At 35.9% G+C, this 22,451-nt stretch overlaps 1 protein-coding gene across 1 annotated transcript in view; it reads left to right on the forward strand.

Moving 5' to 3' along the window:
• Nucleotides 1–22,451, forward strand: part of CUNH4orf22 (chromosome unknown C4orf22 homolog) — a 933,771-nt gene that overhangs the window by 393,581 nt on the left and 517,739 nt on the right. The window contains exon 3 of the mRNA XM_023703305.1: nt 3,499–3,589. Within this exon, the coding sequence (XP_023559073.1) occupies nt 3,499–3,589 (91 nt within the window). The remainder of the gene's footprint in view (nt 1–3,498; nt 3,590–22,451) is intronic.

Here is a 22,451-nt window from a genome sequence, read left to right on the forward strand (position 1 = left end):
TCTATGTTCTCTGTCTCTCACTTTGTCTCTCTGTCTCTGTCTCTCTCTCTCTCTCTCTCTCTCTCTCTCTCTCTCTCTCTCTCTCTCTCTCTCTCTCTCAATGACCTTTAACTTGAGTCCAAGATGACAGTGGGAGCAGTAGAAGTCATATTACCTTATAGCTTTAAGAAGCAATGTGTACCCCACCCCCTCTCAGATACAGTTACTGGAACTCGTACATCATTTTCACTTGGATCCCATTGTGCACAAATTAGTTACATGGACACACCTAGCTTCAGTGCGAATAAGAAAAGTACTCTTTATTCCAGGCAACTACGTGCTCACATTTTAGTGGAAGAGGGGAGAATAATCTCTTCCATAGCAAGGCACAGCAGGAATTTGCTTCCTTTCTTGGCCTGGCCCAGAAAACTGCTGAGAACCTGGGCCTTTAGCAAGGGAGCCAGGCCTGGAAGAATAGTTGGAGTCTCTTCTCTTTCTAATTAGTGGTACATAGAAATCTATTTTCTAGCATTTTATCTTAGACACATCTGGGATAATTTTGATTACTGTTTGCAAGCACATTCCCAGAAATCACAGCCACAATAGCAATAACTATATAATAGTAAATTGTAAAACATCATGAAATGAGCACAAGCAACTCACCAAATTATGATACATATAAAGTATGAGGAAAACATTGTGAATGGTTAAATTAGAAAACATTTTTGTTACGATAAAAGACCCATTATCATTAATTCCCTTCTAAATACTCCCCTCTTGTGCAAACACACTTATCCCTTTTTTCTTGCTGCATTCTGACGCACTTCTGCAAGACACCTTTCATGAGTATCTTTAGTTGAGCTCTCTTGTGTGTCTTAATGTCCTGATTTAATTCAAAACATTCTTCTTTTGTGACTGACATTGAGGAAGAGGCAGAAGTCATGGGATACCAGACACACCAGAACAGGTAGATGAAGACACTGCAATGTTGTTAGGAGCAGTCACTGTGTTATTTTTATCATACTTTATAAAAATACCTATGAAAAAGATCTTAAAGAACAGCTTCAGAAAGTAGCAAAAATGATGGAATCATTGTGCATCTGTAGTACTGGAAAGTATTTCCTGATGTAATTAAAAGCAAATTTATCTTTTACTGTAACATGTTTTTTTAAAAAAAATTGTACCCGTACAAATTCACTAAGATGAACATGATATATTATACACATATGAACTGTACCAATAAATTTAATTATAAAAAAGAAAACAATTGCTGGGTATATTTGCACAACCTATAAACCAGCTTTTGGGAGGCTGAGATAGGAGAATTACTGGAAGTTTGAAGCCAGCTTGGATTACATAGGGAGTTCAAGGCAAACCTGAGCTACACAGTGAGACCCTATCTTCAGAAGCTCTATTGTACAATGGGGTTATGGTCAAATTGGACTCTGACATGCTTTTTGAGTAGTCAGCTGACAAAATAAATTTTATAATTTGTAGACTTGGTGACAAAATAGTACTTAGGATACAATATAATAGGTTGTATTCATTTTTTTTTTGAGTTTGTAAAGGATCCTTTATTTTGAGAGTACATGCTTCCTACTACTGTTACTATACATTTTACTTTACTTTAAAAACCATTGTGACAACAGAAGCTACTTGGAACTGGTTTAAAAGATACATTTGTTTTGCTAAATATAATGTCTACAATATTTTTTCAGGCCATCTATATGTAATTTTGGAATTTTACCAATGCTTCAAACTTAACAGACCTAAGAAATACTAATCCAACTTAATTTTTTTTCTTTTCAAAGTTTTATTGATAAACATATAGCAATGAGACAGTTTCAAATCAAATCGAAAGTACAGTTTCAACAAATAATACACTGCATATATTCTTCTTAGTGGTTAATTGCTGTACAAGATGCAGACTTGTGATCCTACTTACAAACACCATTAGAACAAAACATTCTATTCATTAAGAGAATGCAACTATATATCTATCCCAACCACTTTGAATACACAGATACAAAATGGACATTCATAGTTATATCCCAATTTTTTTCAGTTCCGTTGTTGAATATTATAGGTGTGTAAACTCAGCAAAATATTCTAAAAGAGTCCAGTAGCCCATAATAGCATTGGGTCTTCTGTTTAACTGGCAATGTCAGAAATTATTGACCTGAGCCCCCGTATTCACTTTTGACAAAAATAGATAAATTTTTAAATGCCTGAATTTCTTCATTAGCACTAATTAACAGTTATTTTATATGAGTATCTGAATGTTTGGATCACTGGTTGGTATTAGCACTACAAGTTCAGGACAATAAAATTAGAGAGTAAATGCAGACAAGTTGTGATCAATTTAGAGGGCTATTTTACTAGATGAACAAAATAATCAGTGGCTTACCTACCATAATTGTCTATATTGGTTTAATGAAGCCTGGCAGTAATTCCTCATGAACTCTCCACCTAGAAGCATCACCATTTTTGATTTGACCTCTTAAGCACTGCGTAACCTAGCATTTCTCCCTGTGTGTACCACAAAGGCTCTAAATCAGATTGGACAAGATTGCAGTTGCACAAATCACTTTTGAACACTTTATTATGTAGTTCTACATTTCTGAAATCTCTGTGATAGGTTTCCTTAAAGAGTTGAGGTATGTCTTGAATTCCTAATTCTTCTTTTTGTCTAACAAAGATGCCTCAGCCTAGTTTCCTTTCTTGTCTTTATTTCCACTCCTCATAGAACTAAAATCAGTGCTTTATTCCACTAATTATATTGGTTTGGGTATATAGTATTTTTATTTCCTTAAATTAATAAATTACATGTAAGTTACAGACAATTTTTGTTTTCTTATTTGTCTGGCACAACTGGAGGTCAAGCCCAGAAACCTGCACATGCCAGCCAAGGGTTCTGCCACTGAACTGCATCCCAACCTTTTTTTATCTTTTAAACCTTAAGACAGGGTCTGAGTAAGTTGCCAAGACTTCCCTGGAACTTGTGATCCTCCTGCCTAGGATTCCTGAGTAACTGGGATTATAGGCATGTATAACCACACATATTTGACAACTTAATGTTTTTTAGTGGGAAGGAAGGGGTAAAAATTTATTGATTCAAAAAAAAGAGAAAGAAAAATATGAAAAACAAGATTTTAAGCCAAGGACACAACTCAGTGGCGTAAGTGCCTACCCGGCAAGCACAAGGTCCAGAGTTCAATCCTCAGTTTTTTTTAAAAAAAATTATTAACTCTTCTTGATATGTAAGAAACAATGAAAGAGGCATATCAATGAAATTCATTATAACTGGCATGAATGTATGTTACTGACAGACTTGACTTGTATTACTTGCATGTAAAGGCAGTTTAATTGCATGAAATTAAGTCAAATAATCATAGTAGATCACAATGATTGACATCATTTCCATGTTATAAGGCACTTGGTATTTGTCATAAAAAATTTGTCCCCAGTGTTTTAAGTATATTTGTTTTGTGACACAACTGAAGACCTTCTTTTTAACAGGACACTGACAAGTGCCGGTAAAGACCTGCAAGATAATTTTCTGAAGGCTCTGGCTGTGAGAGAAGAGGACAATCGCAATGGGAAAGTGAGCGTGAGTACACCTCCCCCTCAGTCTTTTGGGACTGTTCTCTAAAGGCACAGTTAATATTGATAAAAATAACATACATCGAATTCCCCACAAAGAGTAACTTATGGGGGATAAAATGTGACACTTACTTATGTACTATAGAAAGGTCTTTTGTTTCTTTTTATTCTCATTTACATCTAAAGAAATTTCTAAATGGTGAAAAAAAAGTTGAGATACTAAATATCTGTCAACAACAAGAAAATGGCAATAACTACTTGTCCTGTTCAACTTTGGACTAGTCCTGTGCTGAAAAGTCCTAGTTTCTTGCAGCCCAGTCTGCGGTTACACTGCTCCCCACAGCGATTCTCACTCCTGTCCACCTGATCCTATGGGAGTCATAGAAGATTTATGTACAGGCTTCCTTGCCTACCCAGAAACTGTGGCAGACACCACATACTAGAAAGATATAATTTTGAATTGCACAGGAACATGCTTTTGCTTTTTAAAAATATATGCCAAATCAAATATGTAAAGATTGCCAATATATTTGGAACATTTACTTTCATTCTTTGTTATTATAGCATTAATGATAATATTCTATGTAAGTATTAAAATGTTTCAAATAAAATTTAATAAAATGCCAAGTTCCTATGCTGAAATTATAGTGACTGATTTATAGTAAAAATAATCAGAACTAACGTAATAAAAATTGAGAGCAGGTGAGATGGCTCAGTGAACTAAAGCAAGCTTAGACAAGCTCAGGGACTGGGGTTTGATCCCCGGCACCACATGCTGCACTGGCCCCACCTCTAGTGTCTGCTGAGCCAGCTACAGAGTCCGAGCATGGTGGTGCAGACCTGTAATCCCAGTTCTGGGGAGGCTGAAAATAGAAGGACCTCTACGAGTCCGAGCTGTGTAGTAAGACCCTGTAGCAACCAAGTACATTAGAAAATAAAAAATTAGAGCTGTAGAAAAATATGTGAACAAGGAAAATATTTCCCAATGTTTATTCAACAAAGGAGGAACCTTATTGATTACCAAGTCCACTGAAAATTTCATATTCATTGAAAATATTCCACTAGCATTAAAAACAGGTAAAATAGATAAACCTATTCTAGGTGTAGGCAAAACGTTTCTTAACAAAAACCCTACTTACAGTAGAAATAATCAAAGAATCAACAAAGGGGATCATATCGAATGTAAAACCTTCACAGCAAAGATAACTACTAATACAGTGAAAATACAATCTATACAATGGGAAAAATATTTTGCACTGAGATTCTGTTATGGGTTGCGTGTATGTGTCCCCCAAACTCTCATGCAGGCATGAGGAGGACTTCTAGAGGTCATGATTAATTCATGATTTAATGCTGGGATTATGGATGCGAGCGCTAGTGGAATTACGGGTGTGCCTGCTGGACTCACCCTGGGACAGATAGCCTGGATGCAGTATAAGCGAGTAGATACAAGCTTGCTTTCTCTCCTCCTCTGCGGTTGTTGCTGCTGCTCCTTCCTTTTGGCTCTTGCTGTTTTGCTATCTTTCAACTCCATGAACTGCTGCCCTCTGCCATGTGCCACTCTGCCTTGCAACCAGCTGAGTATGGACTGAAACCTCTACAAACTGTGAGTTAAATAAACCTTTCCTTCCCTAACTTTGGGTATTGCGTATTTTGTCCCAGCAATGAGAGAAAAGTAACTTGGACAGATTTTTTTCTCATGCCAGAAAGAATGGATTAATTGCCAATCTAACTGGATTAAGGGACTCCCAAAGAGGTGACTGGCTCATGGGGTGCCCTTTTCTCCTTTTTTTCTTCCTCCTCCCTTGTTATCCTTCCTATTGGAACAAGGTTTTCCAACTTGACAATGTCTATCCCTCATTTTGCTTCTTATTTACCCTTTGCGTTTCTCACACAAGAAAAACAATACTATGTTTAAAACTATGGTCTTGAAATGCATCCATTTACCTAAAAATGTCTCAAGATTGTCATTCTTTGTGGCCGAATAATACTACATTGTACATAGGTACTACATTTTTTAAAATCCATTTATCTGTTCAACGTATTGGCTGTTTCCAAGACTTAGCTATGATGAATCATGCTGCTATGAACATGATGATGAATAGATTACTCTGGTATGCTATCTTTAACTCTTTAGGAAAGATACCTAGGTGGGGAATACTTGGTCAAATGGAATTTCTATTTTTAGTTGCTTTGAGGAATCTCCATTGTGGTTGTAATGGTTTGCAGTGCCATGAACAACGGAGAAGGGTTCCTTTCTCCCCAGCTTGTCCAGCATTCATTATTGGTTGATTTCATGAAGTTAGTTATCCATGGATTAAGCCACTGGTGTGTTCACAGCTAAATACACTGTGAGATACAGCTACAGGGGTGCCTCCGAGGGTGTCTTTAGAAGGCTTGGCTCTTGCTGGGCCTCTTTCCCTGAACTCTGCTTCCCAGCTACCATGAATTGGGCAGCTTTGCTCTACCATGCCCTTCTGCTGCGATGCCCCCACCCTGGTGCCAGCCAAACATGGATGGAAATCCCTCCAAGATTGTGGGCCAAAAAACTTCTATAATTTGTAAGTTTCTATCTTTTGTCCCACCAAAAAGAAAACTAAATAATTTAGTATGCCTTTAATATAGAGAACAAATTATACACAGGATAAAGCAGGTATGCCTTGGCTACTTTTCTGTCATTGCTGGGATGAAATACCAGACACACCAAATTAAGAGAGGAAAGATTTATTCAGCCCACAGTTTGTGGAGGTTTCTGACCATACTGGCTGGCTCCAAGCCCAAGTGGCACATGAAAGATGGCAGCATTTCATAGAGGCAGAAAACAGCAAAACAGCAAGAGCAAAAAAGGGATTAGCAGCAGCAGAGGCAGAGGCAGAGACAGAGGCAAGCCTCTTTCCCTTCCTTATATTGTAGTCAGGCTCTCCGCTCCTGGGCTGGTGTAATACTCACACCAATTATTCCAGCAGCTCTCACACATATAATCCCAACATTGTATCATGACTAATCACTAACTCTAGAATTCCACTGCTCCAGGACTACATGAGGCTCTGCAGAGACAACTAGACACATACCATAACAAGATATTAGCAAATGCATTGTAAGATCAGATAAGAGAAGAGGAGATAGTACCAAGGATCAGGAAGATGGCAGGGAGCAGAAGTGCTCCAAGCACTATTTAGAATATAAAATTGCCAAAATGTGGTGACAGATTATGACCAAAGAAGAATTAGGAGAAAAAAGAAGGTCATAGATAACAGTAGCCTGCACAGCTGCTATATTCTGCTTCTGCTCTTTGAAATATGATCCACTGAAGGATCAGGAATTGGGAAGAGAGGTCATGTGCTTGGTTGTGGACATACTGAATTTGAGTTGTCTTGGTCAAAAGTAGACGTGAAGTATTTGAGCTGACAGATAGATATCCTAATCAGCCTCATTTAATCATTCCACAATTTATACGTGTATCAAAATAAAACCCTGTACTCTTTAATATATACAGAATGATTGCTGGATATTTAAAGTATTAGTTATTGAAAAATGGTACATTAGTAGGTAGCTGGTTAAAAGAACTTCTGAACTTTTAAGATTCACCTTCACTTTACTATACATCACATATTTAAGTTTACTATACACCTCAATCAATTTTCTTAACCTCTTCTACTCCTGAGACCTCACATCCAGTTGACTACCAATCTAATGAATTCTACTGTGCACATATCTGTTAAATAAATGTGAAGGAAAAAGGCAAGGAAATCACAACTGCGAGCAATATCCAGATGTGAGAGGTCTGTTACTGTGCTCCAGAGCATGGACAATGCCCTGGAGATGAGGTGTAACTTTGAAAGAATTTCAACAAGTGTCTGATGAGGTCAGCTCATGAGTATGTGGAAATATATGTCTGTAAGGTGAAAGATGAGACATGAACAGGGAGGGTCCACTGAGAGAGGAGGCCATTGTAACAGTTCAGACACCAGAGTGTGAAAAGGTGGGGCAAAGAAGGGACAGATTTACTGGTAGAAAAAGATGAATTTGTTTAGCAGTTAGGAAATGAAGTCTGAAGCGTGCAGAGTGACTTGTTTTTCTGCTTGTTTTGTGCTGAGTCTTTCCCATGCTAAGCATAAGCACAACCACTGAGCTGTACCCCGATGTGCTTCAGTTTGAGGTAGAAAAGAGGGAAGTATGGAGGCCTATTCAGGGTTTTTATCGGGGAAGTTCAATAGGAGAGAAAACAGTTTTTTATTATTTTGACATGAAGATAAGTACCCCACTGCTCTTAGGGGTTCGGTATATTTCAGGAGATAAAATATAAAAGTTGGGGGGTGATAGTAACTAGACTCAAATTCTATATTTACTACTCACCTAGAACTACAGATTGTAAAAAGTTTCCCTAGTTTCAGGTTAATCTAAAACCTAGGTAATTATTTGTGTTTTTAAAAGCATAGTGTCCTGCACTGTAAGGGTGGGTTCAAAACAATACCCTCATTTTAAAAATCATTCAATAATGAAAGGAATATACAGATTAAACAGTTGACATAGTGCATGAAATATGACAAGTATTCCATAAAGAATATGATTTCTTAGGTAGACTGATAACCTCTACAGCTTAAATTGTGAATAACAAGTAAAAAGTATGCGAAACTCTTGTTAGATTTTAAGGAAATCATTAAAAATGTTTGAATTTTTCTTTTGAAAACATGGTTTAAAAGGTTCTTTGAGTCAATTATTTATCTGTAATTTCTACTTGGAATCTAAAGATGGTTGGTCACTGGCAAGATATAAAGGAAATTAGAATATTTAAAAATGATTTATTGAATAATTTTGGTGTTGTAGGGAACCAATCAAACCCAACAAAAAACAAAAAAGCAAATGAAAAACCACTTTGTGATAAATAAAAGGATGAGATACGGAGCCTTTTCTACAGGGTGTCTAATGTAATAGGATTGCATAACTCTTTAAAGTAGCTATAAAACATAGGTGGGGGTATTTTTCAGAAAGCAATAAACTATAAATGGAAAAACCAAAAATAAAACAATTCCGACTTAATCAGGGATTCATGAAGATAATGATAAAAGGTCATGTGTTATTCTGAGTGACATCTGTGGACACTTATTTTCCCACTGAAAGTTGATGAAACAATTACATGACTGACAAGTTTTGGCTTTGAAATACACATTACTGAAGCTAGTATAAAAACACTGCTCATAACTTTTCCTTTAGAGCCATTCAAAGAAATCACTGTACCTGTGTCAGAAAAGCTTAGGTATCGGGCAGTTCCTTGTGTGCACATTTCCTGTGTGGAGACCTTCATGCAGTACAAGAATGTGGTGTCTATAACAGTATCATTGTGCTGACATGGTCTTCTCCCTTCTTGCTGTATTCCAACTTCTATTAAATGTTTCCTTTCAGGAAAGTGAAGATGTGTATGTTTGTTGTTTTCTTAACAGAATCCATGCTTGCTCATTAGTAACCCCTTATGTATATTATAAGATTCATAAAATATTACTTTCATTTTAAACAAATTATATCAATATTTGGAAAATGAAGTGTATTTCAACTTTCATTTCACCAGGAAACTATAGGGGTTCTTGGATATAATACATGATACATGGACAGTACAACATAGAGAAAAGAACAAGGTTTGTGGAGACATCTTTGTCTGAGTTTGATTCTAAAATTGCCACCTATTATGAGCTAAATACACATTCTTTAACTTCATATAGTTTGAGTTTCTTTGTGCACAATGTGTGATTAATTTTCACACCACTGGGACATTTGTAATATAAAAGTATGTTGTGTGTGAAGCACACATGTGCTTAAAATCTAATGAATGTCTGCTAAATTACAAATGCTACGTCGCATAATAGGTTAGATTTCCTTTGAAGCAGAGCTTAGGATATAAGTTTAGTACAAGCAATTTATTGGGAAAGTTTTCTCATGCAATACTTGTAAGGAAATGCATCACACCACAGAGCAGGAAGTAGGTAGTTGATGACTTAGTGGAAATCTAGTCTCAAGTCTGGTCATACATGAAGATTTAAAAAATGGACCTGACACAGTTTGTTCTCCCTTAAGGCAAGGGAGATATGTTGTGTACATTTCCCATTCCCCTCCTCACTCTATCCATTAAGCATCAGTTGTCACAAAAGTGGGAGATGGAGAGTGTACCACAGTCATTTTGAAATGGTGCAGGTGGGAACCATTAGCTGTTAGCACCTGTGAGAGCTAAGATGGGTACACCTGCTCAGGAAGGGTGATCTAGGACAGGGATGGCAAATCTTTCAGAAATGAGTGCCCAAACAGTAATCCAAAACTGAAAGTTTATGGCAAAGTACCAACACTGCAATTAAACCTGAAGACTGAAGTTTTAAAACAAACAACTTAAACATTAACAACTTTTGTCTTAAAAGAAAACAAATAGCCCAAGTACTATAGGTTTGCCAGCACCAGTCTAGGAGGTATAACCTAACATCCACTACAGAGCTCTAGTAGTGTAGATGCCCAGATTTTTCTACATTTATGCTGTCTCTGTCTTGGTCTCTTTTGATTATATATGTAAATATGTATCAAAGAGACATATATCATGTGCATTTACCTAGAACTAATTGAAGATAGATGTGTATCTATTTATATGTTTACTTCTTTAAACACATTTTAAAAAAAGAAATACTAAGATAGAAAGATAAATGAATAGATAGTACCATAAAAAAAGGTTAATACAGCAATATCAATTTGAAACAGAGAAGTTAAGACAAAATATATTCATGGAGCTAAAAATGAACTCTACAAGACTATGAAGTGAGTGTTTCACCGGGAAGATAAAATAATGAACTATGTGAACTGCAATATTTGCTCTATAAGTATGAAAATACAATTCTACAGACTAGCAAATACAATTTACCAAATCCAAAGTCATAGTAAAACATTGTAACATAATTGTAAATGTGTATGAAGCAGTTAAAATACTATGTAGACTGTGTATTTATTTTTCAAGTGCACTTCTTTATAAAACTAATGACACTTGGAAAGAAAACATAAATGCTAAGGGGATTATATACATATACAATTTTTCTGGCCCTAGTAAAATTAAGTTATAAATTAAAAATCAAAAGGATTTTTTTTTTCTCTCAGAACTGGGTATTGAACTCAGGACCTTGTGCTTGTTAGGCAAGCACTTACTCTACTGAGCTATCTCCCCAGCCCAAAAATCAAAAGGATTTAAGTCACAAGAAAATCTACAAAATACTTGTAAGTAAATGAAAATGAGAGTACATGATGCTAGTACTACCAAGCACAGGTAATGTATTCCTTAGAATAAAAATATATACACATGAATTCATTCATTTAAATAAGAACTAAGCCAGATTCAGTGGTGTACACCCATAATCCCAGTACTCTGAGCGCTCAGGCAATAGGGTCATAAATTGTGGCCTAGCCTAGCCACAACTAATTTAAAAAGTAAAAGGGGCTGAGGATGTAATGCAAGCCGAAAGATGTAAATGAGTAAATAACTTTTTATAGAGCTAGAAAAAGTTTCACAAAGTAAAGCTGATGAAAATAGGATTAACATTTTAAAGATAAAGTGAGGAATTAGAAATGGAAATAAATAATGGTGTTCACAATACTGTCAAATTTTCCCTAAATGACTAATTAAAGCGATAAAATACTAAAAAAACTGATCAAGAAAATCTTGAAAGATGCATATAGCTTTTAAACAAAAACAAATGTTATACCACAGAAATTGACATATTGTAGAATAGAGACTTAAGCCTATTTTTATTTTATTTATTTATTTATTTATTTTTAGTTTTTGGCAGAACCAGGGATTTTTAAATTTCTTTTTATCTTTTTATTTTTTAGATCTATTTTTAAATAAATAATAAAACAAATTTACAGCCACATATTTAACAATTACATAAAGAAATTCCATGCTTATGTCTAGATGTTCCCCCACAGCCTGAGCATTTTTCCCCATAATTTTATTGATAAACAAATAGCAAAGAGACAGTTTCAAATCAAATTGGTAGGACAGTTCCAATAATTAACACATTGCATACATTCTTCCTAGTGGTTAATTGCTGTGCAAGATGAGGACATGATATCCTTTTTACAAACACCATTAGAACAAATCCCTCTATTCATTAAGAGAATGTAACTATATATCTATCCTAATCACTTTGAATACACAGATACAAAATGGACATTCATCTGTGTACCATTTTTTGTAAAGTTCAGTTATTTGAATATTATAGGTGTGTAAACCCAGCAAAATATTCTAAAAGAGTCCAGTATCCCATAATAGTATTGGGTCTTCCACTTGACTGGCAATGTCAGAAATTGTTGACCTGAGTCCCCTATAGCTCAACATAACACCATGGCTTTACTTCTTCTATTTCATTTTTATGCTTTTCTGCTGGATGGTTAAGACCAACGTAAAGCAGGACCTATGCAACAAGAGTTGTAGCTTTTGGGTCTGATAAGGTCAGTGAAATCCCCTCAGGATTTATCCTGAGATTCTGTACCTCAGATTGTAGAACCTTTGTCAGTGTCACCCATGTGCATGAGTCACAGCCATTGCTTGGCCAATGTGTTCTCTGTGAAAGCCTGAGAAAATGTTTTCTTTCCACGTGACTCTCTTGAGGCACACTCTACATCATGGATCACTTTCCTCTTTGGCTCCATAATCTCCTTGATCAGAACATTTGGGACATTACTGAGTTACATGACGTTACAGTACAAGTTCTCATATGTCCTGAGTCTTAATTGACCTTACAGGGCTAGGGTCAAAATGTTGGCTTTCCTTGCAGCCCTCCTTTTTCTCTAATTTTGGTCTGCAAACTTAGGTTGTTAACCCTCCAGAAGACAAGCTTATTGTTATTACCATACAACTTAGGCTGTTAAGCTTAACCTCACTATCTGTCTGCATATCAAACATCTTAGGCATAATGTGGAACAGGTATTTTTCATCAAGTATTGATATGCTGAACTTTAAGTCCCTACAGAATATGATTAAAAAACATTTAAAAATTAGAATATATTTTAAAAATAGGCATAAAGAATTATATACTTCTTATGTTTACACATAAGTCCAAAAATCTCACTACGTACAAACTTGAGGCAGGAGAGTCCCACAATATTCCTTTTCCTGTCTCTTGCTTTCATTCACCACCCTCTTCTTTTTGAACAGCCATCTACCCAAGAGACATCATAGCAGCAACTGGCATATCATGACAAGCCTGAGCATTTTGGAAGTGGCTGGATTTACAGTGTGCAACACTGATTTAAGTATGTGATACTGGGACAGGTTGATGGTACAGTACTAGAATTAAGGCTGCCCCATCCTGAATGTGAATACAAGCTAGAGAAAGAGAGTGCTGCAGTTGCTCAGCACTTGCTCCTTTGCTGCCTTCTGCCGCCGCTCACTGTTTCTCATCTATGCCGCCCTTCTGCCAGGCCAGTCTGCCTGAGAGGCCATCATCTCTGAAGAGAAACCTCTACAATCTGTTAATCAGATCAACCTTTCCTCCATGAAACTTAGGTGTTGTGTATCTTGTTTCAGCCATGAGAAAAATAACTAAGACACAAATATTTAAAGAACTAAGTTGCCAGAATTGATATTCGAAGAAATGGAACTCTGTAAACCAACACAATTTTAAAAAACTAAATAAAACTTCTCCCTAAATTTTGTTAAACATCACCTTGCAAGAACACAATAATTTCCAATATCTCAGAGGCAGGTTTTATTTCCTGATATTGAAAGGAATAGATAAGATCTGTCATACATAAACCGGAGGGGCTTGGAAGGAAGGGACAGAAATGTGTGCTGTCTTTTGCTTGTTTTCTAAAGTTTGACATTAGACAATAGAAGAAAAAGGCATTATTGATAATTTTAGTTAAGGTCATAGATACAAAATGCCAAATAACTTTCAATGTTGTAAGAAACTTATACATTTCACAATTAGAGGCTACCTCAGTAGTACAGATTCAGTATGTAAACCTCTGTTAAGAAAATAGTTCACATTGGGCTAGGGAGATAACTCGGCAGTCTAAGCACCCACCTACCAAATGCAAGAACCAGGGTTCAGCGCCCAATGCTGCATGCTGTGCTGACCCCACACTATGCTGGTCACTGAAACCATGCGTGGTAGCACACACCTGTAATCCCAGTGCTAGGAAGGCTGAGGCAGGAGGACCACATTGAGTCTGAGCTGGGTAGTGAAACCCTGTACCAAATATATAAATACATAGAAGATTATAAAATAAAAAGAAAAGAAAAAGAAAATAGTTCACACTAATCAGTTAGGATAAATTCATGTGGTTATCTCAACAGAGAAGAAAAATATGTGGATTTCAACATTTGTAAAAAAACGTTTTTGGCAAACTATGATTGAGGAGATCTTCCTTAACTTTGTAAGTACAAAGAAATTCCAATGAAGGAAACAGCACAGGCCTTGCTTTTATAAGAAAAAGTGGCAATGGGAGGACAGGGAAAAATCAATCAGCAATCACCTGATAGCACATCTTCAGGTGGAACATAGCTAGGGATATATTTGTGGTCTTTTGGGTATCTGGAGATAGCTTCATCAAAGGCAGAATGCATAGTAGCTTTTTCTGTTCATTGACATTAAACTTTGAATTGAAGACTACAGGTCTCTCTCTCTCTCTCTCTCTCTCTCTCTCTCTCTCTCTCTCTCTCTCTCTTTCTGTCTCTCTCCCTCTCTCATTTTTTGTCCTTGTTGTTTCATTTAGACTATAAAATGCCCATTGTCTCTATTTATACTAACATTGAACTCATTGAAACAATAAGAGAAAGCACAGAAAGATGCACAAAAGAACTGATGAGAAATATAAGTAACCTTTTATTTATAAGCATATGGTTGTCAGTTTTGTAAAGTCAAGAAATTTACAGTGAACTTTGAAGTTTATGAGAACAATTCTTCTAGATAGAAGTAATCAGAATAAATTATGTTCTTACATACCACCGATGTCAAGTGTAAAAAGTAACAAAATAAAAGATTATTTTTAAAATGTTAGCAAATACCATATGATAGAAATAAAATTCAACAGAAGACATCCAAGATTTTTAATGGTAACATCAGAAAACTCTTAAAGGATAAAAAAGATAAGCTGTGTAGACAGATATGCTATTTTCATGGTGGGGAGCACTAGATTATAAATCAACCTACAGATTCAATGCAGTTTGGATCTAATTTCTATTTAAATTGATAAGCTACTATTGAAATTCACATAGATGAGTAAACATTCAGTTACAGGTTATTAAGAGTTTTAAAAATAATGCTAACAGTAGATATGCTCTTGGTAATAGCTAAGAGATATTAACAGTTTACAAAGCATCAAAAATTTGTCAGAAGTGGTTCTTTAACCCTTAAGTTTTATTATACTTGTACAATAGATGTTACCTGTATATCCCCTTTGTAGATGAAAATTCTGAGGAAATATGATTAAATATCTCATTCGAGTTTGCATAACTAGCTAGTGAGTGAGCTGAATTTAAATCTTGGCAATCTGGCTCCAGGATCTGGGCTTTAAACATGAAAATGTATAAAATTGCCCTCAGAGAGAGCAAGATTTATTTCCAAACTATATTATGACAATAGAACATTGAGACAGAAATATTCAGAAAAATACGATAATGATGCAGTGAACAATAATGGTAGATATATCAGTAACTCACATTGTGTGCCAATTCTGCTCTAAGCACTTGGTCTGTTAGCTGAATTATCTGTGATTTATGTCTTTATTTGGGTGATATAATTAGCCACAATAAGATTAAGTATTTTGCCCAAAGTTAGTGTGAGAGCCAGTGTTTAGCCTCAAGCAATCTTCATTAAAAATTGGAACTCTTAAATCATAGATTCCCTCCAAAGAAAGCTGCTCGCACATGAAAAATAAGCATATTATTTATACAGAATTAAAGAAATGCATATTAAAATAAATTTTAGAAGAAAACATAGGAAGATATTTTAGGTGCTCTAGAAGTATATAAATTATAATAAACAATTTATGAAGGGAAAGGGAAGGTATATAGGCTAATACATAGGAAGATGTACTTACTATACTAGTAATCAGAAAATAAATATGTTATATTCTACATGAAATCAGAAAAAATTTAAAGGTTTACAAATGCAGGTTATATAGGAAGATGTAAAAGACTATATTTAATGATGACTAGAGAGTACAGTAAACAGCTTAACAATATCTAGTAAAAGGTAAGATATGCGTGATCTATAAACTTATATGTATGCTAATAGATATGAGAAACATTCAGCCATATATACAGAAATATTTACAAATATGTCACAATAGCATTGCATAGAGTAACATAAATATTTGTAAACACAAGAATAAATTGTATATCTGTACAATGATATATTACCAAATTAATGCTAACAATAGTTAAGACAGCAAACATCCCTGCTTCAAGGGCTGGCCTTATAGCTCAGCAGACTAAAGTGCCTGCTTAGGCAGAGCACAGCGGCCAGGGTTTGATCACCAGCCCTGCCCCCAGGATGCTCTGAGATGGTGATTGAGACTGGGCATGGTGGGGCACTCCTGTAATCCCAGCACTTGGTCGGCTGCAAACAGGAGAATCACTATGAGATCGATCTATGTAGTGAGACCCTGTAGAACCATCCTAAATATAGAAAAGAAAAAAAAAAATCCATGTTTCAGTTCACATGGTTTTTAAAAATACAGTTATATCTGCTTTGACCTTTACAGATTGGGAAGAGGGGTCTCAGAAGGACTTTTTATCTGAAGCTCTTTATCAGAAATTTCTACTCTTTTCCATTCACAATTGACCTAGGTAGGGCTTTTGCAATGTCAGTAATGATAACTATAAAGTAGTTGTCTTTGTGTTGGGATTTGTGGTTTTTCAAATTTACTGGCATAGTTATTCAAAATATTCCTCATAATTTCAATGCGTGTAGGATCTATGGTGATATTGACATTAATTCTTGAAACTGGCCATTTGTGCTATCACTTTTTGATTCAACCATCTGGCTAGAAGTTTATCAATTTTATTGCTTTTCTGAAAGAAGCAATTATTGGTTTCACTGATTTTTTTGTTGTTGTTGATTGTGTTGTTTTTCCTGATGATTCTTTTCTCATGTTACTTGGATTTAAGTTTTCTTCCTTTTTTCTTTTCTTAGCTGATGATTTAGATCATTTAATTGAAATCTTTCTTTTCTTCTAATATAGTTGTTTCAGTGCCATACATTTTTCTCTGAGCATTCTTTTTGTTCCATCCGATAGTTTGATAGGTCACATCATCATTTCCATGCAGTTCAAATTACTTTCTGTGGTGGATTGCCAACTGGTGGTCAACTTGTTGCACCCAGCTGAACTCAACTAGCATGGTTCTGAGCATGAGGAGCCCACCAACCAGGTCTGTCCATCTGTCACTCATCTTGGCTTGCACTGTAGTTTCCCATTGTCTATATTAATAGGACATCATAGTACTAGAAGATGTACTAAAGGATCTTCTGCACTCAGACATACTCTTCTCTAGCTTCTTTTTTTCATTTTAATGAGAAAAAAGATAAAATAGCAATGTAAGAATTTCAAAATAGTAGGACAGTTATAATAATACATTACATATTGTCTTCATAGTAGTGATTCAGAGGACAAGATGTAGACATGATATCTTGTCTAAACAAGGTTAGTACAAACCTTTATTTTCAATGAACTAAAAGTGCTTGCATTTCTATCCCAACTATCTTGTATATACATATATTTTTTCACAACAAAATGGTATTTTATTTGTACTTTTGCAAAGTTAGTAACATGTGACACTAGGTTTCCTAGTGACTAACAGCTGACTTTAACCAGACAAAACAAAACAAAAAAGATGGATATGTTGGGAGCCATGGAAGCTAGGAAATTGATCAAATGTATGTAGGTAGGTGGGACTAGACCTAAGTGCCTAAAACACCCAAGCTACCTCAGTCCTAAGACACACATCTCTAGCTTCTTTATGGAATAATATTCCAATGTTTCCTTAGTAATCACCACTTCCAATCTCATAACTTCCTTTATATCCTCTTGAATCAGGGCAAGAAACTTAAATGTTCCAGGTAAAGTCTTAGAGTCCAATTAATGGAATCATTGTACTTCCTGGTAGAGCCTTCTCCTATGGAACTATGACATCTAGGGAAGCAGAGCATAATTTCATGTGAATAAGAAGTAAGGATCTTGCTAGAGGATTACTAAGGTTAATTGTGAGTAGCAATTAACTGAATTCAATTGCTGAATCCCATGAAAACTCATTATGAGAGAAACAGTACCACATATACTACCCATAGTCAAACATCCAAGACCCACCATATATACCTTATAATTTACTAACACTTACATGTCAACTTTAGGAGCTCCCAGCCTCATAAAACTGACATTTGATCTTAACTATGGCACATTCTCATTTCAAGAGAAAGATCTAGGCAAGTAGGAAACAGAACCACAACCCAACAGGGATAATGGAAGTCTCACCCTGGACGTGAGTGACACCACCATAAAAGCTTTTAGCCTAGATGAAGTAAAGGTGAAAAGGAGGTTTGCTTCACTGCTGCTGCTTTCTTCTTGCTGCCTTCTGCATGCCATGCCATGAGTAGTTTTTCCTCTGTGTTAGCCTTCTGACATGACACCTTGATTTGGAGTCAGCTGAATATGGACTCTAACCTCTACAAACTGTGACCTGAAATAAACTCTTCCTTCTTTAGCCTCTGGGCATTGATACTTTGTATCAGTGATGATAAAAGTAATTAAAGCAACTTGAAAGCATCTTTCTAGTACTTGCTTTCTTTAATGGCTCTAATGTCTTTAGTAGCCACACCTCCTTTCACCACAACTTTATGTGGTACAAAATTTAATGGTTTTCATATACATCTGCTATGAGGTTTGCACCTATTTTCACTATAAATCTGACTACAACCAGCCAAGTAGCAAGTACCCATGCTAATTTGTGGATGTGGGCTGCCTTCAAGTTCCTCCTGACAGATGAATTAGTGCTCTTTTAAATTCAGCCTTCTGGGGCCAGGGAGATGACTCAGTAGAATAAGTGCTTCTCTGGCAAGTGCAAGGGAGTTCAATTCCTGGTTCTGCCAAAAATAAATAAAAATAAATAAATAAATAAATAAATAAATAAATAAATAAATAAATTTGGCCTTCTGCAGAGTCTTAGGACATATGCAAAATATAGACACCACCCACTCCCCCCCCCACCGGAATGTAACATGTATAGCCTGAGTCCAATACTCAAATGGAGTCTTCATTACCAAATGAAAAATCATGAGCCTTGCGTTCATTCTCTTCATTTTTTTTTTAATTTTTGGCAGAACCAGGGATTGAAATCAGGCCCTTGTACTTGCCAGAGAAAAGCTTATTGCACTGAGCCATCTCCCCAGCCCCACTCTCTGCATTCCTATCCGCATCCTAGTCTTCTAAACTATACCCAGAATCAACCATCAGACTTTCTGTAATAGTTTAGGCTTTATGTAGCCTGGTTCTGCAAACTCTTCCAAATTCCTTCTATAAACCTTATGAATTTCACGGCCTTTATGAACCACATGGTAGGAAACAAGCACATCAGTGGCCCCACTTCTGTGGTACCAGATTTTCTGTATTTGCTTTCCTATTGCTAGGAAGAATAATCAACATGTAAAACTTATGTGGCTACCCATTTCAAAAGATTCAATACACACTCATCTGGCTTCAAAGTAGAAGCACAATGGCAGATGAGATGGCAGAGTGAAGGTATTTAGTTCATGGTGCTCCAAATCATAGCAAAGGAACAGTGCTAGAAAGGAAGAGGCCAGGAACCGGGAGGTCAGCATCCGAGGTCGAGCCTCCATCACTAATGCAGGCGTATCCAGAAGTGTGCTCTGCTTATCTCCTGAGTTGCTCTCAAGCTGTTCAACTCGACCTACCACCTAACCCTCACACCTTTTGATTTTTTTTTCTTTTTGATGTTTGCAGTATCTAAAAGTTTAGTCTCTAAGTATTTAGGTATTTTCAATTTCATACACTCCAAAAGAGGAGTCTGTTAACTTTGATTATTCATTCCTATTTTTGCTGTACTGTCATGATCTTATTACTTACCCCTGGCAGAACTGAGACCCACAGGAAGCATTGTTTTTTAAATAATTCTAATAATTTCATTATTTTACCTTCTAGATTATAAATTATGTTAAATATGACTAATCTTGCATTGTTTTGTTTTTTAAATTTTCTTCTGTTCCTTGAATAGAAGTTATATATCTTACAATGTAAAATTATCTGTTCATTTATATTTCTTTGCATCCTTTTATGTTTTTGCCAAATGTGTAGCGATCTTCGATCTTCATTCATATTACTTAAAAGGTGAATAAAAAACTTAGAGTGAGCTGTGTGTACCTCATATGGCCAACTATTTAGTTGTGGCTGATAGGCTTATTGATCCATGACTTGTCAGAGAACTTGCCAGTTAAGTAGAAAGCATCTTAAACATTTTGCAAAAACACCCTAGCCATCTGATCTGATCTGTTCTAATCCCCCTGCCAGGACTTTGTTCAGCTTGCTCAGATATTATTATCAGTTCATTGCCTGGTTGTTTGAGAGATAATACCAACTGGCTACTAATGATTCTATGCATCAGGGCATATCACATATTTAATTAACCTTGTCTTACCCCTAATTTATATTTATTGCATTCCAAATCAGTAAATCCCAAATCCTTAGCTTTTTCCATGGCTCTATGGATAAAACTGGTTTCCTCCTTGTTTACAGCTTCCTTTCTGTTTCTTGGCTCCACAATCTTTCCTTCTCTTCTCCATGAAATAATCCCAATCACACTTTATTAGTAATGTTCAAAAGGGACTTGTTCAAAACACTAAAAATATCTGTTGCTTTGCAGTAGATACAACTTGACAGTACCAAGATTACTTGTTGATCTAAGTACTCAGTGTATTATTGATTGGTGGCAAAGGGTAATCAAACAAAATGACAACTGAATTACTTGAGCATGGATATGCTGGAACAAGGGTAGAAATTCACGAGTTGCTGTTGTTTTGGGAGTTTCTGTGGATCCAAAAGACAAAGGTGGCAAAGGATGCTGCATACCACTCTGACACCTGTAATTAGTTTTGAACTATTTATGAAGTTATCTAGAAGGGAAATTGTACACATATTTTCTTGTGTGTTTTCTGAGGTGATGAAGTTCTCCCAGATTTTTGAAAAAATATTTGGGGAGGAGGAATATCCAGTTCCAAAATATTTTCCCCCATGAGGGCAGAGGAGTTGGCGTGGAACACAGAACACTCTACATCTGACCTATTAAGGGGGCCTAACTGTATCTCTAAGTCTGTGAAATTTCTCTCAATGAAGAACAATTGAGAAAATAAAAACACTTTGTATCAGTGTCTTTTTGTAGCCAGGAAAGGGAAAGTAGGATTGTGGGAAAAGGGGTGGAAAGAAAATTGAATAAAAAAAGAAAGAGGGACATTTATATATTTGACACCAATTTCATCATGCAACATAGCATCTTAGAAATGAAGGGAGTAGAGTTTATTTCCTTCAAGCTTTTTCTCTTAAAGGAAATCCTCTTTCAAGCTCTTTGACTGATGACCATGCAGCCTCTACTTAAATAGTTTAAACATTTTCACTGATAGATTATTTGTAGATTGTTATTTCAATTTCAGTATTTTCTAGTAATTAGACACTAAGGGGGTAAACAGCATTACTTATAGTTACTGATCTTCTAGAGCAGCATGAATAATGATGTTACCCCACTGATTTTTCAGCATGTCTTTTTATATTTCCTTTTAAAATTTTTTGTTTTATTCAGATTAAAATTATAAGTTTATTCAGTCATTTAAGCTTTGACACCTGAGTAACTTCTCATTTAAGCTTTGACACCAGAATAACTTCTTGAAAAATACTACCTGGTTATAAATGCCTTTTATAATTGTAGCACGCACATGAATGCATACCATCATAGTAGTGCAGTTCCATAAATTACTACTCCTCCCTAAAACACCAATATATTAGGATTTGGATCAAGAGTCTGCTCCAAAGGCCTCATGCCCTCATAGATGGGCTTTTGGAATGTGATCAAATCGTGGGTGTGAGACAGCTGACTTGGTGTTATGCAGCAGAGTCCACTCAGAAGTGAGTCAATGTGGGCATAACTTGGAAAGATATAACTCCTCAATTAACTGTTTCCTCACTCCCATGACTTAAGCAGGGCTTCCTTCTGTATGCCCCTCTGCCATGCCATTTTCTGCCTCTGAGTGAGAAGACAGTAGTCAAAGACATGTACCTAAATAAACTTTTTCTCTTTTAAATTGTAGGTGTCATTTTTTTTTCTGTGATGAAGATACTAAGACAAATTTTCTATTCTAGATGTGGCATCATTGACGTACCACACTATATGGTTTAGAAGCCTTTTGAACTGTTTGCAGTTTGGAAAAGTTTGGGGATGTCTGCTTGAGAAGCTTAGTGTCTGCTTTAAGTTTAGTGTTGTAAACTAATATTGATGTGAGACTCGGGTCAGAGGTCAGAAGACCAAAATGCCAGTGGCAATGTAGATGGGAAAGGCAAACCTCAGGAGGTTTCAGCTGAGAAGAAAGACTCCATTGGTGGTTGGACTTGACATGTATTTTATGCTTTGGCAGAAAATTGACCTTCATCTTGCTCATGTCCTAAGATTTTGAGGAAGTTTGGAAACTAATTAATATGTTAATTAGTTTGACTAATGAACGTGTTGGAGAAAATTTCAAAGCAAACTCTTTAAACTAAAAATCAGGAGCAAAAAAGGTTTTTAAATTTACAGTATTTTCAGAAAGGAAGCACTTACAATATTGAAGCAGATGAGAGATTGG

The sequence above is a fragment of the Octodon degus genome, unplaced genomic scaffold (assembly GCF_000260255.1).
Source record: "Octodon degus isolate 3935 unplaced genomic scaffold, OctDeg1.0 scaffold00168, whole genome shotgun sequence".
NCBI lineage: Eukaryota > Metazoa > Chordata > Mammalia > Rodentia > Octodontidae > Octodon > Octodon degus.